Source organism: Ambystoma mexicanum, chromosome 7p (assembly GCF_040938575.1).
Source record: "Ambystoma mexicanum isolate Mex_15411 chromosome 7p, UKY_AmexF1_1, whole genome shotgun sequence".
In the NCBI taxonomy this organism is placed as follows: Eukaryota; Metazoa; Chordata; class Amphibia; order Caudata; family Ambystomatidae; genus Ambystoma; species Ambystoma mexicanum.
Genome location: NC_090939.1, coordinates 43,115,051 through 43,136,385, shown reverse-complemented (window position 1 = coordinate 43,136,385; position 21,335 = coordinate 43,115,051). Strand labels below are relative to the sequence as shown.

Here is a 21,335-nt window from a genome sequence, read left to right as displayed (position 1 = left end):
AATGAACATTTAAACATTTCATAACAAACCACTGCTTAATCACAACAAAAGTAAAACAGATCCCAAATGGGGCCCATCAGTCCTCACACACATGTGCATGTGCATGTATAACAGACTATTGTACACGTATATTTCCAACCGAAGTGTCCACGTATGTTTGAATGTCTTTTCAATCATAGTCTTTATATATATGTGTGAAATCAACATTTCTTATATATGACAACAAAACAATATAATAAAATAAATAGATACAACAAATGACTAACATAACTAACTAAAACAAATAAAATAACACATTTGTGACTCTCCATTACTCCCATTTTCAGTCACATAGGGTAATACTATGCTCCACCAGCAACGCTGCAGAATTAAGTTCAACTCACTACTGTTCCATTGATGGAATTCACCATCTTCATGACTGCACCTCTGAGATGTCCTGATCTGCATATTTCCATTACATCATCCCTTCGGTGGAATTCTTTCATCCTGGCGCTCTTAGGTGATTTTCCACAGAAATGGTCTCTTTTGGCATCCCAGTCTCTTTGTCTTCACCTCCATACTTCGTTCCGGAGGCTTTATTTGGGCTTCCTCCCGTGGACTCCAGGAACTCCAGGACCCATCGTCTCTCACGTCCTCCGGTCCCACGACCTCTGACCCCTATCAATATTTCAGTTAGTTGTGTCTAAATTAAATAGAAAAGAACAGATTAAGTACATAGCACGATGCCAACTTCACCCTTTCTACTACTTTGCCAAAAACAAAAATGTGGCCCAAAACATTATGATCTTTTACTTCCGAAATGCCTGCAACTTAGCACATGTTAGAGAGAAAACAATAATATTTACATTTCACATTATTATACATCACAACAATCTTCATGCAAAATACTGATTCAGCACCTTCTATCAATGCATACCACCATACTTTTTCCAAATGTGGTACTTTCATTTGCATGTATCTCCACACTAAATAATCTATCCAGTTATTCATGGCGTGAGACATATCTCACCCTATCATTAGGTTACATGCATTATGAAATAGGCAACTGCATCTTTCTTTTCCATGCAATCAGTACACTTAACCACTCTCTACCTGCTCAAGTTTCCTGACTTCATGTTTCGGATGACAGGGCTTAATTTGGTTAACATGAACAAATTGTTCTGTCACCATTTCACCCTCTGTCTTTAATATCTTATAGACTACCAGGGACACTTTATCCACTATTTCAAAGGGACCTTGCCTTGTCGCAGGAAATTTTGAGCCTTTATGTTTACCTTTTCCAAAATGAAACTTATATACCCCATCACCTATTTTGTACTCTTTCACAGATGTCTTTTTATCATAATATGACTTTGCACTATCAGCAGCTCTTTCCAAATTTCGCTGCACAAATGCAAATGCATGTTGTAAATGCCTTCTCAGTTCTTCCACATATTCGTGAACTGTAGATGCACTCACAAGTGTCTGCTCATGTGTCCTGTATAATGAATGTTGTGGCAGTACCATTTTCCTTCCTGTCAACACCTCATGAGAACTGATACCTGTCGCTTTAGCAGGAGTCGATCTATTGGCCATCAATACTAAAGGTAATCATAAGTCCCAACTAGAACCTGCCTCTGCTACAAATTTCTTTAGTATCTCCACAACAGATCTGTTGCAACGTTCAATATTCCCAGAAGAGGCGGGCCGATATGCGATATGCAATTTCCTTTTTACCCCCAATATCTGCCACACCTTGCTCATTAAGGTGCTCGTGAAATGACTTCCTCTGTCTGACTCTATTCTTTGTGGTAACCCAAATCTTGAAAATACACGATTTACCAGTAATGTAGCTGCTGTTTGCGCACTACAATCTGGTGCAGGAATACATTCTACCCATTTCGACATCAAACATACCACTGTCAAAAGATAACTGTTTCCCCTACTCGACCTGTTTACAGGCCCTACATAGTCGATTTTTGTAAATACGACCATGGAAGAGTTAAACCTCTTTTCATCAATGGAGCCCTATGCATTGGTGAAGCAGGTTTAAATTGTGCACATACCAGACACCCCCTAGTAAATAATTCCACATCTTGAGACATATGTGGCCAGTAAGCATAATCTTTCTGTATCTCTAAACATGTTTGTGAACCTCTGTGTCCTGCAGTTATTGGATCATGTGCATGGTGTAACATTAGCCCTCTGAATGAAAGAGGTACCACCCACTGTATCTGCCCTGTTATGGATTCCCTGATCATCAGACCATCCTGTAGTTTAATCCGTTTTTTGTTCTTTAATAACACTCTCAACCAGGGCCGGTCTTACACCAGATTGCACCCCAGGCGGGAAGCATCGTTGGTGCCCCCCACCCCTAATCCAACCAGCTGAGCTATATCCCTAACAGGTATACTCTTGTTGTAGCATAGCGGGCGGAGATCAAAGTTCTATTAGTGGAATTTTCCAATGAACAGAGCAAACTCATGGTACGTGCTTTAAATACTGTATTTTACTCATGACAAGAAGATGCATACATTGGCCAAATAATGGCTGCAAGCAGATGGGGGTTATCACTAAGGTTCTTCTGGGCTTGTCTATATCTTAAATGTAGTAAGATCTCGAGGACAGTTTAAGGAGAGCTCTAGTTTTCCAATGTCAGGTGTGAAATAATTCACCATTCCTGGCTTTTAGGTTCATAAAAAGAAAATGGGATGTTTAAAAAAAAACGGACTTCAAGTTAGTTATGTCGAAAGAGTTTTAGGCATCTAGCTCAGGTGAACAGCCTAGTTTGTACTTGATTCTTCTTAATCTTTTACAGCAACACTTATCAAGATGTTGTTAGTATTGAGTAATAATATTGCAAGAAGATGCCAAGTTTGTGGTCCATAGCTCCATACTTATAGGGGGGAAACTCATTTTATGAATACTGCCGGCTACTAACACTAAGGGCCTAATTCACAGAAGAGTTGTATAATGGCAAAACACCATTGGAAAATGCTCTGTGAATCAGGCCTACGAGTTAACGATCAGGTATGTGAATAAAATGCAGCAAACTCATTCCGAGGAAGAAGAGGCTAAAGCACTTTAACTGAATGTTTATCATTCCCTGATGGAAGCTTCAACTGGCAAGTTGGACATTGAAGTCACCTTGACCCACCTTCCCCTCCCAAGCGAGCACAAAATAAATACTTTCTATTTGTGAATTATTACTGTCCATTCTGGCTCAAAGTGGCACATGCAGTATTTTATTTTGCATTTTGTTTTTATTTGTGAATGAGCGTAGTGCTTAGAAGCACAGAACGCAGTCTCACCTGGTAGACAGAACAGTCCCATTGCTGGGTGCTTAGCCATATTGGAGAATAGCCATTATGGATGATGCATGAACCAGGTGATGGAGGGGGCTGGTGGGAACATTAAAAGGTGGCAGCAGAGGAGCACATAGAATAGATCTCTACAATATGTAGCTGCTCACATCTATTCCTGTTCGGCCCTGGTCTCCTCACTCCTTTCCCAAGACTCTGCCGACCCGAGGGTCCTGTTTGAAGGCATGCGGGTGATAGAAAATGTGCTCACAATATTGGTTTACTGTGCCACCATCATCATCATAAGTGCACCCAAATACTCTCTAGAAAAAGGCACACATCCCCCGAAAAGGGTTAAACTGTACAAATTGCCCCAGAATGGTTGAAATAATTATAACATCAGGGGGAATCCAAAGAAACACACAATTTTGTTGGAATATCAAAAAAACTCTGATGTGCCAGCGCTCCTGCTGTAGTCTCTCTGTGCCATGGTGGGGGTTGAGCCATTCTCATATATATTTTTCAGTGCTCACCATTTGATGTCCTGGTTTTACACCCATTTTTTGACTTCACAAAATTGCCCGGGTTTTTGGTTAGTAAAATCTGGTCATGGTATGCACCTGACATCTGCTGCCTTTCATTTTTCCGCTGTAGGTGGGGTGCTCGTAGGAATCGGTTCTGTGCGAGAAAAGGTTACGTCGAAGATTATGGCTTGTGTGTCAAAATAGAAGGGCTTGATGGAATATGGGCTGGCAGTCCCTGTGTTCTCCTTTTCATTAATAACCTATCATGTCAAGGCTTCTCGGGGCTGCAGGCTGTGGGGAATGCTACAGATTTTTCTGCTAACTGACACGTGAGTGTCGTGACAGATTGCACCCCAGAGTTACTGGACTTCCAGGAGTTCCCCCGGCGGATGGTATTGGACTAAAGCAATGTGTCCTGCGAGACAGTAATAATTTAATAATTTAGCATTTACATAACACTAGGACCCCTCAGGCATCTGAGCGCTGCTTATTAATTCCCACTGTGTGTGGTGCTCATTTATCAACCTCGGAAGGATGAAAGGCTGAGTTTGGCCCTGCCGGGATTCGAACCTACGTCAGCAGGCTCTGCACAGATATTAAAGCGAGCGCTCTACTCGCTGTGCTATTGGACTGGCATAGTGATACATGAATAGCGGTGGGGGGTGGCGGTGGGGGGTGGGGGTGGGTGGGGACAGCCAGTGGGCTTGCACCGCAGGGAAGGGTTCTATGGCGGTCCCAGGGATTTGTTTACAGCTCTAACACCAGAGCACCATGTGGGGGCTATAAAGGGACTTCAAAAGTATTCACACCTCTGGGTAGTCCTGGGCCTGCGGCGTGCCTTTCTGGAAGGATGGGGTCATTTGCCTGTGCCATCTGCAGCCAGCTGTTTCATGCCACCTTGCCTGCCACTTCCTCAAAACGCCATTAATGGGGGGGTTAACATCCGTTGGCTTTTGATAAATGGCCCAGTGACTGTTATCATCCAGTCATGTCACCTGGACAAGCAACTTATTCCTGAAAAGAAGTCCCGATGGGGCACTCTGGAATCATTATAATTGTTAATTGTCGTTAAAGGGTACACAGAACTGGGTTCATTAATTTTCCCTATATCGCCACTCTAAATGGGTTATCCCAAAATAATGCCACAGTGGGTCTCAAACTCCAACCAGATATCCACAAAACAGAGTGACATTTCTGAGTATTTATTGCTGGGGCATAAATTGCTAAAAACGAATTAAAATCTTACAATGCACCGTTGGAAATGTCTTAGCGTTTGGCATTTATGGGAAAGACGAAAATACACATTAGGACGAAGGTGATCTATAAAATGTCTCTGCATCAATTGACATCCATTCCACCATTATCAGAATTATTGGGTTTGCAGAAGCACTGCAACCCCGAAATGGAATGCAGAGTCAGACTGCTTGCATGCGCTCAGATTGGCCCTGTGTCCCGGGTCTGACTGGCACAGTGTCACTTAATAAAAATGTACGCAAGTGAAAAACAGTATTAATTTATTTTTTCACTCATTTGTTTATGAGACACTGCTGGTACAGGCCTCCATACTGCTGGTACAGCCGGCGCCCCCTAGAGGCAGACACGTCAGGCAGCTACCTGCACTGCCTGATGCAAAGACCGGCCCTGCTCTCAACTCTTCTTTTCTTGTACAATCATTTTCAGTTAAAGGATTTTGTTTGGGGTCCATCATATAATTATAATAGACCCACAATACCGGGTCATCTTTTTGTGCCTTAATCAGATCCTGATCTGGTGTAACATAACTCCATTGCACTACGGGTTGTTCAACTTCTTTTGGAGCTTTAGAGCGTGTAACTGCATCTATTTGTATTTCACCAATTTAGTGTTCAATGGGCATCAATTATCCCATAACAGCCCCAATCTTGGCCATTTGATCTGCTTCATCATGTCCCTCCTTATCCTCTCCTGGTGTTTTCAAATGTCCACAAAATTTCCTCCAATATACTGTTAAATCATTCTCTGACACTAATTTGTCTATAGCTTGTATCATTTTCCCATGTTTGAGGGGCTTTTTGTTATATGTGAGCATGCCTCTTGCTTTCCAGCCAGGCAAATATTCTGCAAAGCTATTTCGTAAATAATCAGAATCAGTCACCAGGACAATTTCACTGAATTTGTTGTCAACTGCAGTAGTAATTGCTTTATAAATGGGTGCTAACTCTGCTACCTGGCTACTTCTAGCCCCAATTCTCATTCCTATACTAGGAATATCCTCACATCTCAACCAGACATTTCCTATCCCTGACACCAATGTTTATTGCTGTCATTTTCAATGTGAAAAGCACACATCCATCAACATATAAAATTGGTAATTCCTTGCATGTATTTTCATCAAAAGCTTTGTGTGTTGATTGTTCAAACTCCTGCAAACTGGACTCCACCTCTACTTCATCTGATACACATTCAGCTGCACAGTCATGTAGATCTGCCAACCCTTGAGCAATTAGGCTCTTTTTATTCTGGCCATCTCCCACTTCTAGAGGAAATCCCTGCAATGCCAATGTCCATGAAGTAATTCTGGACTGTGTTAGATTGCCTGATCTAATCCTTTTACTTTGTAAAAACTGCAATGGTTGATGATTTGTCTAAATGATCACCTTCTCCCCTTTAACAATCGGGATGAAAATGTTGCAATGCCCATACAGTGGTCAGAAGAGCCTTTTCACATTCACTGAATTTAATTTCCACCTGAGAAAATGCCTTACTCGCATAAGCAATAGTTTTGTGGTTCAAATCATGTTTTTGAGAAAACACAGCGTACATACACTGCTCAGTGAATCCTATTTCTATAAAGAAATCTTTGTTTTTTATGTGATAACCCAAGCATGGTGCCTTTATGAGGCATTGTTTCAATTTAGCAACTGCCTCAGATTGCTCCTTTTCCCATTTCCAGGCCGTATTCAGCTTCAGTAGTTTAGTCAATGGTTGAGTGATTTCAGCATAATTTGCAATACATTTCCTGTTATATCCCGTCATTCCTAATAAACTTTTTAAACCTTTCATGTTTCTATGATCTTTCAATTTCTGTATGGCCTCCACCTTTTTCTTTTGTGGATTTAACCCATATTCAATTACTTCATGGCCTAGTTAATTCAAAGTTTTCATTTTTTATTAGGACATCATCTACATAAACTATAGTCCTTCTTTCCGCTGCATCTGGCATAGCCTCTCTCAGAAATATGCCAAATTCGTTTCTACTATTGACCTACCTAAATGGTGTTCTAGACCAAGCGTATTGCGTTTTAGCAAATGAAAATGCAAATAAATTCTGAATGTCTTCTACCAATGGCACACACCAGTATCCAGATGTAGGTCAGGTAGAGGTTCACTCTCCTCCTCCTCTTGTACTGAAGCTAGAAGCAAAGCTCCCACTTCTGATCTTGAGACATAAGCTTTTAGACGGTTGGTGTGAACGACTCTGGGAGCCTCCTTGGCATTGCCCAAGTCCACCTCTCAAATTTTGCCCACAACCTTGAAGGGTCCTATCCACTTGTCCTCTAAGGCCCTCTGCCTTGTAGGTACCATAACTAGAACGTGCTGGTCTTGAGTAAACTGAACTATGTTGGTCTTCTGGTCATGCCAATGCTTCACCAGATCCTGTCCAGCTTTTAAGTTATCTGATGCTTCTGCCATCATGGGTGACATTCTCCTCCGGAGACCTATCACATAGTCAGTGACTCTCACTGGCTTGGGGGAAGGAGCACTCTCTAACCCCTCCTTAATTAGGGCCAAGGGACCTCTAACTGGATGGCCATAGAGAAGCTCAAAGGGACTAAATCCAACTCCCTCCTGAGGGACTTCTCTATAAGTAAATAGAAGGCATGGCAGTAGAAGGTCCCACTTTCTTCTAAGGGGTGCCTCCAAAGCACCTATCATTCTCTTCATTGTACGGTTAAACATCTCTACCGATCCATTTGTCTGTGGATGGTAGGCAGTTGAGAACTTGTAAGTCACTCCACAGTTCTTCCACATGGCCTGCGTTTAGTGGGACATAAAACTGGATCCCCTGTCAGAGATGACTTCCTTAGGAAACCCTACCCTGGTAAAAATACCAAGAAGGGCCTTAGCAACAACCTGAGCTGTAACAGACCTCATAGGTATTGCTTCAGGATACCTAGTAGCATGGTCTTCTACAACCAGGATAAACCTGTTGCCTTAAGAGGTTGGAGGGTCTAAGGGACCAGCAATGTCGATTCCTACCCACTCAAAAGGGACTCCAACCACTGGGAGAGGCACCATGGGGGCCACATCCTTGGCTCCACTCTTGCCAGATGTCTGACAAGTGTGACATCTCCTACAGAATGTATCTACATCAGACCCCCACTTAGGCCAGTAGAAATACAGAGAAAGCCTTTCCTTAGTCTTCTTGAAACTCAAGTGACCAGCCAAAGGAATCTCATGGGCTAACTGTAGGAACTGGTTTCTGCTCTCCAGAGGCAGTACAAGTATTCTGCAGTCCCCTGGGATAGACTCAGTCGGTTCACTGTCGAAGAGGCCATCCTCCCAGTTCCACCTATGCTTCCCTGGCTCTTGCCCTTCCAGCTGGGAAGCTGCCTGTTGGCGAGACCTTCAGAGTAGGACACTCTCTTCGACCTCTTCTGAAGTCTGCCCTACAGTGTCCACCTTCTGCCAGTAAAGACTGCAGCTCAGGATGGTCTGCAGGACCCTGATCTCCAACAGGGGCAAGTTCCTCTTCCAGCTCTGATTCCTCAGCAGCTGATTCTACCACTCCTGGTGGTTCCTCACACTCAGCCTCAGCAGGTGGAAGAGTCACAGGTGTGACTTTGGACAGTCATGTCTGGGATGTCCTTGTAAGTAGCACAGGAGTGCTGGCTGGCTTCTTTCTTGAGGTTTTAGGTTTCCCCTTTTCCTCCTTTTTCTTGGAAATAGCAGTCAGTAAGTCCTGTGGACTGGTGGTTATAGTTTCCTCTATAATGTCCCCTAGAGAGCCTCTTACGGTACTTTCTCTGGCCTTCTTTGTCTGCTCCTGTTTTCTTTTGCTGGGAGGCCTGGGGTTGCATGATACAACTCCAAGAGTCTTTAAGTCATTCCCTAACAGGACTCTCCCAGGTACTTCACTCTGCACACTAACAGGTATCTTGACAGTCATGTCATTGCACTGGATGAGAGCTGGTCAATGTGGAAGCTTTTTGACAGGGCCCACAGCAAGCTTAGTGAGGTATGTGGGTGCCTTAGCAACATCCTCAACCTTGACAAACAATTCATCCACTACAGTAATGCTGGTCCCAGTGTCTCTGATAGCAGGGGTCTCTTGACCATTCACAAGTACACTGTCTTTGTAATACTCTTTAGTATTGTCTGGGATGGAATTATAGACATCTAAGTTCTGTTGTTCCCGCAGACCCAGGGACATCAAAGAAACACCGGCTGAGTCTTTCATGGGTTCCTCAGCCAGTAGGTGAAAGTTTCCACTTGCCATTGGTACTTCTTCCTCTGGGGAGAAGGCTAAGAAGACAGTGTGGATCCCTGAAGGTTTACCCTTACATCTGCGATCCCCTTTCACATGGTCAGTTGACCCACAAGCAAAACACTTCCCAATGGTTTTGATGAATGGGGGTTTGGTCTGACCGGTTTAGCACCAGAGGTTTCACAAGCCTGATTCGGTTTCCTAGGGGACTTACCCTTCTTATGTTTGTGGCCCTCTTTTGAATTTGAGGTATTGGAATTCTCTTTATCTTTCTTCTGCTGCTTTCCCTTATCCTTCTTGTGAGTAGCCCCAGAATCCTTGTGAGTTGCCCTGTTGGCAACCCACAAGTCAGCAGCTATTGCTAACTTCTTTGGCTCAATTTCCTTAGAGTCAGCCAAGTGCTGTCTCAGCTCAGGAGAGCAGGCATCATAGATAGATTCTAACATGAACACATTTCTCATACCTTCATAAGTGTTAACTCTGTAACCCTTAACCAAACTATCTAAGTTTTTCAAACATTTATTCATACATTTATATAGCGCCAAAGCCCATAGGCATCAAGGCACATTACATAAAACATAAAAAGCACAAAAACAGACATAGTGGTCACAATACTGATGCATAAAAAAACACATTTAACAGTAACCTAAAGCACTAGTCTAACTGAGCAGCGCAGTCTAAGCACAATACTTCTTGAGGATTATGGTATAGCTATGATAGCAAACAAGACTGTAACAGTTAATCACTACCTCAATTCACACACCCAAGTAGCCCAAGAGGTACCATCATGCTTTTTGAGGATTCTAAACCTCTTAAGATACTGGGAAGGAGTTTTCCCAAACCAAGCTATCAAAGTTAGTTTCACATTTTCATACTCCATTCTGTTTATTTCCCCCACCTCCATTATACCTTCAGTTGCAACCCGGTGGAAGCCTTGACAAAAGCCAAGCAATCAGCTGATTCCCAGTAATTTCTAGAATCCCGTAGTTATACTCAAAAGCAGCCAACCAATCCAAAATATGAAGCTTAACCTCATACATACTTACTGCATCATTGAGCATGCAAGGCCTCTTAGGACTGGAAGACCTAGAAGACTCTGGGAGAGAAGCATTCTCAAGAGACAATTTCTTCATTTCAAGAGCATGTTGTAATTCCATTTCCCTTAGTTTAAGTGCTTGATGTTTATTTTCAGTTTGTGCTTGGAGCCTTTTGAATTCTAGCTCAAGTCTCTTCTCAAGAGAGACAAATTCTGGACTCAGTACTGGTTCTGGTAGGGTCCCTGTGGCTAAAGTTTGAGGCCTAAGAGCAGGTAGAGGTGCAGCAGGGCCTAAATCTTGAGACTCCTCTATCTCTTCTAACTCATCAATAACATTTGAGTTGGACTCTGAAACATTATCATCCTCATTATAATTTTCCAAATTTTCTACAGAAGTAGGTATAGAAGACCTATTTCTTAGACTTTGACATTCCAACAATTTTTCTATCAATTCATTCTTTTTGTCTTTAACAGTGAGTTTCCTAGTTTTACACATTTCTCTTAGTTGATCAACTGTTAAAATAACTAGGGTCTCCTGTCTGTAGTTATCCATATCAGGCATGATAAAACAATAGCTTTTGTAGTACTTAGCCTTGTGAAGGTTATTTGAACAACAGTAAGAGCAGCACTCTTAATGTAACAACTATACGTTATCCTCACCACTTGCCACCAGTGTTAGGCAGAATTACATGCAGTACCCTTTGGGAACGCTACACACAATTAAGACTACAGGTTTAAGCACAATCTCACCTTTGGTATAAGTCTGTACTACACAGTTTTGTGGTAGCAGGGCTGAGCATCCAGGCTTATCTCTAGAGGGATGTGAGCAGTACAAGGTGTTACAAAAAGGACTTGCAATCACAGTGGTTCAAACAAACACTTACTCAAGGTTTCGTGGTAAAACAATATTAATTTATTTACACATTTAGTTAGAAAACATTCTACTAGAATAAGCAGCTCAATATCATACTATAACACACCACAGTACCAAACCGATAAGTTTCTGAACAAGTTAGGCTCCCCTGAAGTGGGACCAAAATGTCACTTCTGTAACTTTCAAAAGGGGTAGAAAGACAAAGGTTATAGGAATCAAAACACAATTACTTTCATAGGCAGGGCAAATAGTTTCAGTTCACTACAAGAGGCAGTTCAATTCGATAGACCTGGGACAAAGCCAATGGAGTCAATGGATCAGTGCCTTGGATTGGATAGCACAGTTCTGGTAAGTTGGGAAAGTTTCACAAACTTTCACCGGGGCAAAGAGGATTTCTCTACCGCATTTGCAAAGTACCTTTTAAATGAGGAAAAGCTGTAGCTGAGGCAGTTGTTCCTGGCAGTTCCTGCAGATCTCGCTGTTCCTGAGCCTCAGCCCTGGGGACAAGAGGGAGGACATCAGGAGGTTCCTGAACTGCACGGGGAAGGATCCACGAGCTTTGTAAAACGTCGGTTTAAGGTGTGAGTGCCTTAAAGTCCATACACTGGTATCCCTCTCACTGGCTATCTAGTTTTCAATAACACTCTGAAATCATTCGACCAGTATGGAGATGGTTTCCAGGTGGCTTGCGAGTTGGTTGTTCCCACCAGCTCAAGGGACAAAGTCGTCCTTATAAGGGCTTCTCTGTCGAGGGAGTTTCAGGCAATTTGGACCTGCAGCAGGGCTTCACCAGGCAAACCAAAGGTCCAGGAGTTGCAGCAGTCATCTTCCTTCAGCTCGTCTTCGGTTCTTTCGTTCCAGTGGTCGACTCTGCCTTCCAAGTCCCAGAGATCTGCTTTTAAACAGTTTTCTCCCATTCATTCCAGCCTAGCTGTCATTCACCCAGCAGGGTGGCTGTCCTTGCCGGACAGTCAGCCAGCCAATCACGCCACAGTGCATTCATGCTCCTAGTAGACTAAGCAAAGGGAGTTACGGGCACCTTCCTCACATCCGGTCCACCCCAGACACTTAGGCGCCAAGGGGGGCTTCAGCACAGAAGTCTGCCAAAGGCAAACAACCTAAGGGACCAAACCTGGTTTGGCGTGCAGAGACAAACACTAGAAGGACCTTTCCAAAAAGAAATGGCTAAAAAAGTTGATCGGAACCTGTTTTTACATAGAGGGCTCAGACGACCATCTTGAAAAACAGGGCTCTAGTGGATTTCAGCTACCGGAGCGTTTAAACGGGTTGCGGTCGGGGAAATCATGGTAATACCACTGCCACCAGCCATTCTGAGGGGAAAGGGTAGCTTTTGAGGGCTACATGAGTTTTCTAGGCACAGGGAACACTAGGTACTCCAGCACTCTGCTGTAAGGCAGTGTGTACTGGGTCTAGCAATTTAAAAAGACTAGTAAAGTCAATTTAACTTTACATTCACTGGGAGACAGTAGTCAGTCCCAGAGAAGGTATTTAAACCTTGGGAAGTTTAAAAGACATCCCTGTGCCACTGCACTGAGGGTGCTGTGTGACACACAAAAAAAAGATGATGCCTATGGAGATGTCTAAAACTCCATATCCAAAGAACACAAAAGTAAAACACACATCAAAATAGATGAAAGAATGGGAAAAAAAGGCTCACACTCTTTCCAGGTAAAAATTAAAGTCCTAGAAACCCAGCAAAGTTGCTGGGGGTCTCAAAAGGTAAGGGAAATTAGCACATTTATGAGAATTCTCCCTAACAATCCCACTCCCTGCTTCTTGGCCGCAGAGTACTACTAGTTCCTTTTCTACACTTCCACTACTGGCCTCAAGGGGGAGCATTACAGCTAGATGCCAAGTAGCACTGATGTGTGAATGAAGATGCTTTGGATGCTTGTGATTTTGGGGTATTGTTGTGCTAGAGTCGCTCTTTTTTTGCTCTTCCCTCCTGGCCATACACCTTCCTGCCTCAGGGGGGTGCTGTGCCACCTAGGGCATTAAGCTAATATTTGCATCTTTCAGACACTGGCCCTCAGTGCACAGAGGTCTGGATGGAAGCCAGGGAGGGGACCTGTGGCTTCCCGGGCAATGGGGGTACCTCAGCCTCTCAGCACCCCCATTACCTGCCGCACCCTTCCAGGGACATGTAAATAGTGACATATGTGTACATGTGTGTGCCCGGCTGCAGTCCTGGGGATATCCATGATAAAATTCTCTGTTCAGCCGTGAAGTCTTCCTCTACTGCTGCTCAAGGATAGACACATTTCAGGGATATGGATTGCAATCACGTGACGTCTGATGTGTTTCTCCTTGTCTTTCCCTCTCTGTGTCTCCTGAAGGTCCCGCCTCTGCAGAAGAGGAGTGTAATGGAACCACAGCTGTATATGTGGCCCCCGGGGGCATGGCGGTGCTTCAGATCACAGACTCAGACAAGGCTCTCTGCCCTGGGGGGTGTGGATTTCAGTGGTGGAGGAGGGGCCAGGACTTCTTTCCTCAGTGCTGGAAAATGCCCAACTGCCAAGTCCTCCGTGGCGGGAGCCTGGAGTTGTGCCACATCACCCCGGAAGAGGCGGGAGATTACACTCTGCACATATTTGGGCGCATGCCTGAAAAGTGGGAAAGGAAACGCAAGTGCTTCCTGCTGCAGCTGCAAGGTAAAGGGGGTTCAGCGGAGGGAGAGAAACTGAGGGACAAATCAGTGCTGGAAATGAAAGAAATGTATTGGGGAGCAGTAACCTCTTCGGAGGGGCGGGGCTGTGAGAAGGAGGGGGCGGGGCCAAGGGGCATGGCCACGTTGCTCCAGTCTCTTCATAGAACCCAATCCTAGTGATTTGCATAAAAGCAAAGAGCATTATGGCAACATAATGTCCACAATTTTGATTCCTAAACATGTCTTATAGTGATTCAGTAAGAAGCCCTTTTAATGAATAATGGACTATTCTGTTTTGATTGATCACAGTTTTCACCCTACCAAAGAGATGTCTGTAAATTGCAGGACATATATACCAGTTTGCACAGTTGCAACACTGTATGTGAGTCTTTTGCAATTTCTGCCTGCAGTGCAAGTCTTCTGAAAGCTTAACTCATGTGAGTCATGTGCTGGCCCCTGTGCAAGAGCAATGCTCTGTCTTGACCCTGCAATGGGGCAAATGATGGATTTGATAAAAACTTTCAATGAGAACATTTTTTGCAAGACTTTGTTATTATTTACAAACACTTTTACTGGCCATTACGGGGGGCACTTCTAATTATGCCAATTTAAGCAGGGCAAGATCCTGTTATTCCATTTAAAACTGGAGGTCAATATCACATTATTCCAGGAGGGCAATACCATGATATTCCCAAGTAATGCAGGAGGGCAAGAGCTCATTATTCCCAGTTAATGCAGAAGAGCAATGTCTTGTTAGTCCCAGTTAATACAGGAGGACAACATCATGTTATTCCCAGTTAATGCAGGAGGTCAAGATACACATATTCCCAGATCATGCAGCACGGCACAATGCCATTATTCCCAGTAATGAAGGAGGGCAAGATCATGTTATTCCCAGTTAATGCAGGAGGGCAAGATACACATATTCCCAGTTCATGCAGCACAGCACAATGACATTATTTCCAGTTTATTCAGGAGTGCAAGATCATGTTATTCGCAGTTAATGCTGGAGGGTAAGATTCCATTATTTATAGTCAATGCAGCAGGGCCAGAGTTCAGTGGCAGTTTTCCCCTTTGGGGTGTTAATCCATATGTAAAGAAAGACGTGAACCAAAACCTGTACAATAAAAATAATCCAAGAGGCTAATGAACCACTGCACGGCTTTGCAAGGGAAAGCAAGGTTTTATTACATGCAAAAAAGTCTCAGACGGTCCCGTAGAACCAAACTGACACGGACCTCATCACGCCCCAAGAAGTTACAGGTTATACAGCGGAAAACTGCATATTAGCATGCGTAGGTTACAATCTCATATCACCACTCTCATTGGCTACCACCTATAGAACATGCTAATGCACCCATATATTCCCTAGACCGTTTACCCACACCTCATCTAAACCCATTCCCCTTTCCACGTTGCCAACTACATATTCACTATTGACTCCTGGTATATGATTGGCCGACAGATACACTAATGCATTCGGACCGTCACGTGATGTGCACCCCTACAATCCAGACACGTTCAAAGCAAACTGGCGAGGCCAACTCTGCTTTGATAAGACAATGGGCCTTCTCATTATACCAGACACCGCAGCACACACAAGCTGCCCTTCCAACCTTGTTCTGAACTTACTGGCATCAGCTCTGCTCCTCCTATTCCAAATCACGTACCGTTCCGAACACGGCTCCCCCCTTTTTTCTTTCGAGCCCCAGATGCCCAGTAATGACGTGACCAGGCACCGCTCTTGATTCTGAATTTCAGGGATTTATTTGCTTTGGCTATGCGCCTACTTTTAGTTCAAATGGGGTGTCCGCTCTTTCGGTCAGGGCAGTAGTGCTCTAAATCGACGCCTGGTTTATTGGCATCACAAAGCCTTGTACCCAATTCTCATGAATTTGACATTTAAAGGGCGCATTCCTACTGGCCCTTCCCACAGCTAACATTCCGTTTCCACCTCTTTTAGGCTCTGCAGCTGAATACAATTAGGGTGTATCTGTGCACCGCAATTGTGTCTGACCTCGGCTTCTTTCTTGAGGGATGGAAAAGTGATTTGTTTTTGGACAAAGCTAAATAGAGCTGCAGCTCCACATCAAGGTCTTTATTCTACACATTGGCCCTCATTACGAGGTTGGCGGTAACCTCGTAACACTGTTACCGGAGCCTGACAACCCGGTGCAGCAGTAAGGTTATTTCCCATTCCAATGGAGTCCCATAGGAATGTGAAACCTGAAGCACCGGCACCGTTTATAGCGGTGCCGGTTGTTAGGGAGAATTCTCTCTTTAGGCTGAATTTCCTAACCTAGTGAGTCCCCCAGCAGCTTTGCTGGATTTCTGGAGGTTTTTTTTTCTCCTGCCAAGAGTGAGACTCTTTTTCTCACACTCTTGGACATGATTTATGGTGTAGTGACACAGGGGTGTCATAGTGACACCCCACCATAGACTCCATACCCTGGGACTGACTACTGTCTCCCAGGGCATGTAAAGTCACCATTGGCTTTACTGGTCCCAAATTATTAACAGAAACCAGTACAAACCATCATATTGTGGATGTCTCCGTCCCCTCTGTTCGAGTTTTGGCAGGTGGCAGTGGATACTACTTTTTATATTCGACCGCAAATATATCCCTATGGGATTTTCCCATTGTTCGAGGCTACCAACTTTAATTATTTAATTCTCATAGCCTCGAACATACCGCCGGTTTATTTATATAATATTAATTCGCCGGTTGGTATTTTTTGCCAGAACTCGATTCTAAAATGGCTTTTGTGTTCTCTTCTGTGACTCCAACCCAAGTCGAGCCCTTTGTTCCACTTTTTGGCGGGTTTCTCCACAGAAGCCTCCAAAAGTGGTGCCACTCTGTCTGGGTACCACAGGGGATGTGGGAGGTGGTTTAGGCACCCTGGACTGAGTTACCTTGGTAACTCAAGTCGCACTCTCGTGTGATTGGCCCAAGTGGTGAGCCGGCCGGCTCACCACTTAGCATGTTTGATTGACAGCTAGGCTGAGTGAATGGGGGTGTGCTGCATAAAAAAAAGCAGGGCTTTGGGGACTGGAACTTCAGAAGTCGCCACAGGACCTGAGAATCCGACGAGGGAGAAGCTGAGCCGACCTGCCACGATGACACCACCAGTGGAGCCCTGCGGAACCGACTCACCACTTCCCGACGACAGAGAAGATCTCCCGTCTGGAGAGGCTTCTTCCCCTGACTGGTGGACACAACCAGTTTACCTTCTTCTCTTCACATCCCAGGCTGTCTCGGGGTCGAATTGCCCGTGCCAAGCACCCAGGCAACCGGATAGCCACTTACCACTGGACCGCGAATAAAAGGACCGCTCCTTTTACCTGAGAACTCTGCGTCTGGTTTCTTCCCTGGCAGTGCAACGGACTCCTGTCTTCCTCCCCGATGAGATCCTCTCTTACCCCGGACGAAGCACCGACTTGCATCCGCTGCCAGGAACAACTGCCACCGCTGGAGCGTTCTCACCACTTCAAGGTACCGTGTCCGCCAGGCCTCCCTTTGTAAAGATTGCGACAAGGTAATAATAACCCCTTAACCTTCTGAATTGGGCTGGCCGCCTTGACCCTCTAACTGGTCCCTTTCTTGTGGTCTGACTCTTTTTGAACTTTTGCAAGACTCTTGTGCACTTCAACCGTGTGACCTTGGACACATTTAGTTCTGATCTCCTTAAAGTGGATCCAGCCTACTGAACTCTAACTTCACGGTTTTACTTGCCTTCCCTCTTGCTTTGATCTTATGAAAGTGTTGGGATCTGTTTCATATTATTCTTTGCTTGTCTTTCCCTTTCCCTTTTTAAACGAATTATTAGAGTGCCATCTGCGTTAAGCGCTCACCGCTGTCTGAAAATAAGTGGGGCTTTACTTAGGACTTGTCTAATATTTTGCTAAGGGAGTGTATATCTTTTAGTGACTGTGTTTTTGAATTGCTTACTATTAGTGCCTGTGTGTTTTTCTAGATGTGGTTTTAAATAAATGATTATATCTCTTTTACACCAAGCTCTGGTCAGTGTTTACTTGTTCTACTGTGTTCTTTTGACCTATTGTGCATACTCTATATACTGCCTAACTCTTCTTGAGGGAAGTCTGACTGCTCAGCCACAGCTACCAAGTGAATCTGTGTGGTACGGACTGCTACCAAGTGGGTTTACTGCCAAACACCTGTAGTCCTAAATCTTTTGCAGTGGTCCCAGAGGGAACTGCACAGGTTTCTGCCTAACACCGGTGCTTCAATGAAAAGCCTGCCGGTATGGGCCAAAACTACTGGAAGGTTCAAGTTCAAGCCCCTACCAGCATACTTATAGTTTGGCGGTCCAATGACTCGTAATGAGGCCCATTGTGTACTAGACCTTCAAATCCAATATGGCAGCACTCCTGCCATGTCGACACGCTGACCTCACTCTTACCACAATATCTTTCCCACACCATCTTACACTTACTCCAGCTCTCTTCTCGTACCTCACATAACTTCATATGCTACAGCTAAACACAGGGCCTATAACGATGCCCTAGCTACGACCTCTGCAAACGTAACATTAATAAATGTGTTGCTCCTTCTGTGTCGCTATATGTGGGTATCTACTGGGTGTCAAAACCTAACTACAACCTGCTGCGGAGCAAAACTCAACCTTTTCATATTGTTGTATGTGCCAATAGTTTTTTCTCATCCTGAACCTTTTTGCCTGACTGGGATTCTGTAAGTGCATTCCAACACATATCCTCGCTTCCTGCTATTTTTAAAAAAATATTATTTGAGCGCTTCCTATCAATGTTTGATGTCCATAATTTAAACATAACGACGTATCTGTCTCAGTTAAGCATTCAAATATTACCCTGTCTTTTTCAGCTCAAGGGGCCGATTCATGGAGCAATTGTGTGCCGAAATCGGTGGCGCAAGTGTGAAAAATCCAGCGCACGCATGCGATTCGCACGCAAGCGATTCATGGAAGTCTGTGCGCGTGTTGTTCCGGGGAGCTGCCCCTAATCCGCGCCTACCTTACACATCACTGCGACATCCCGAACGCTGTGCACAACACGCACAGCGAAAGCACACAACATGTAGCGCACACACCAAAAAGGGGTGGAACACGCAGAATGGGGAACAACGCATGAAAATGAGGGCGTAACTGGAGAAGTACTGCTGGGAAAGACATGGAACGCCCACACGCTCGCGAACAACACGCATTCATGGAATCGAATAGGGAAAGCCAGCGCACACCAAAAGACATGCACAGGCGTAAACACATCCGCCACACAAAAGCAGGCAGAAGCGCCCCCGTGCAGTATAAAAGTGCACGCAAACAACAAACATGCATATACAGTTACGATGAATGTCCCATTTCTCGCAGCAGTGATCGTGGGACACCGCAGGAGGTGGAGAATAGCCAGGCCCCGCATTTTTTTGCCCAGGACGAGCCTTTCTGGGATGCCTGATGACCAGGTCTATGGCAGGTATAGGTTTCCACCTCATATCATCCTAGACCTGGTCACCCACCTTGTGCTCCCAAGCACTGAGCCCCTTGGAAAAGGTGCTCAATGTCCTGCATTTTTTGGCAACTGGGTCATTTCAGCGGACAACTGCCATAGTTGAGGGCGTCTCACAGGCCACACAGTCACGCTGTCTACACCAGGTGTTGGCAATCATGACTGTGCGCCCCTCAGTCCGCAGGTACATATATATGCCCAGAACACCCGCAGAAAGGCAGGCCGTGGTCCAGGACTTTTACAGGGTGTCACACTTCTCCAAAGTGCTTGGTGCCATAGATTGCACACATGTGACCCTACGTCCACCTGGGGCCACTGAGAACGTCAACTGCAAGCACTGGCATTCCATCAACGTACAGGTTTCATGCGATGCCCATGGCATCATCACCTCTGTCTATGCAAACTATCCTGGGTCTACCCATGACAGTTTCATATACAGAATGTCCGCCCTGAGCCGGGCCCTGGAAGCTGGAAAACATGGCAACACATGGCTCATTGGTGAGTACAAATGTCTGTGCACATGCATGCATGTCACACACAGACAAATACACAAACCCAACTAATGACAACTATCATCTCCTGCCCAGGGGACAGTGGATACCCTCTGAGCACTCACATGATGATGCCAATACGGAACCCCACCACACCACCCCAGGTAAGATACAACGCAGCCCATATTGCAACCAGGGCCACAGTGGAGCACACATTCAGAGTGCTCAAGTCACGCTTCCGCTCCATTGACCGCTGTGGCAGGCAGCTACTATATGCACCCCCAGTATTGGGCAGGATCATTGTGGCAGCATGTGTCCTGCACAATGTTGCAACACGGCGGGGCATACCGGTGGAAGTGGTGGTGCCCCCATATCCCCAACCACACGCACAGGCGCTGCGCATGGGAGGGGAAAGGGCATGTGGTGAGGCAGCCCACACCCAGCTTGTGGCCACATTTTCTACCTAAACTCCCACCCCTGTGGAGTGCACACAGGCCTGGCACACACCAAGTGACAATCGATGATGACAAAGAGACAGTCAACTGTCACAACCTTACCACCCTTAGAATGTTTCCACGGAAGTGCTACATTGTGTGCATCCCTACCTACTTAAACATAACCAATCCTGTGTGACCAAAAGGAACACATGCAAGGTACATATCCCACCCACACCCGTGCAAAACAGGCCATGAAAATCACTGGTATGTCACCCAAACCCTCTTACCCCCATGACCCTCGTCGGCAACACCATGACATCGCATGCAACAGCAAAAGAGCAAACCAAATGCACAACACATGGCAAAATCGTCACGAAGTGCCACGTGATAAATGGAAACAGGCCTGAGACAATTACACCTGACATGGAATCTGATGAAATGACTGACCAACAACCTCCCACACAAAAGTCATACACAAATGCATGCCACCAGCGGTACCATCAACAAAAGACAGAATGCCTGTTGGCAATCCAAATCTGCAAATCCCAAAACCGTGTGCTGTGTGTGTGTCCCCTGCAACACACCGCTCAGCACACAGCACAGAGAGCGGCCTATGCATTGGGGATACACCTTGAGCATCATATAAAAAAGGACAAGCAACAAAAATTACCCTGTGAGGCATGAACACGATCCGAAAATTGTAAGTGATCATGCGCTGCAGGGACACAGCATGGCAGAGAAGGCAATCTGTGTGCATGTGTGGGCATGGTAGGGAGGTTTTATGTGTGGTGGTACATTGTGTAAGTGTGTGTCAGTAGGGACATGCACTCAATACATGCATGTGAAATGAAGTGACCCTCAGTGTCCTGTACACATCGCATTTGAACATTACCCTTGTGGACCCCCCAGTGTGATAAACCACACCAATCCCCTGACACCTGAAAAGTAAACCCAACCCAGGAACATCCATTGACCATCCAACACATCATGTACATAGTACCCCACATTGACAATGTCAGACAGTGACCAATCACTGTAGCCCAAGTGTACCAACTTGA

General features: G+C 45.1%; 1 protein-coding gene across 4 annotated transcripts in view; it reads left to right on the top strand.

Moving 5' to 3' along the window:
* The window catches only part of LOC138525661 (T-cell surface antigen CD2-like), a 651,206-nt gene that overhangs the window by 160,086 nt on the left and 469,785 nt on the right, over nucleotides 1-21,335 (top strand). For 3 of the 4 annotated variants that reach the window (XM_069635729.1, XM_069635727.1, XM_069635728.1), the window contains exon 2: nucleotides 13,540-13,854. The exons of the other annotated variant lie outside the window; for it this stretch is intronic. In XM_069635729.1, the coding sequence (XP_069491830.1) occupies nucleotides 13,540-13,854 (315 nt within the window). The remainder of the gene's footprint in view (nucleotides 1-13,539; nucleotides 13,855-21,335) is intronic. 4 annotated transcript variants of the gene reach the window in all.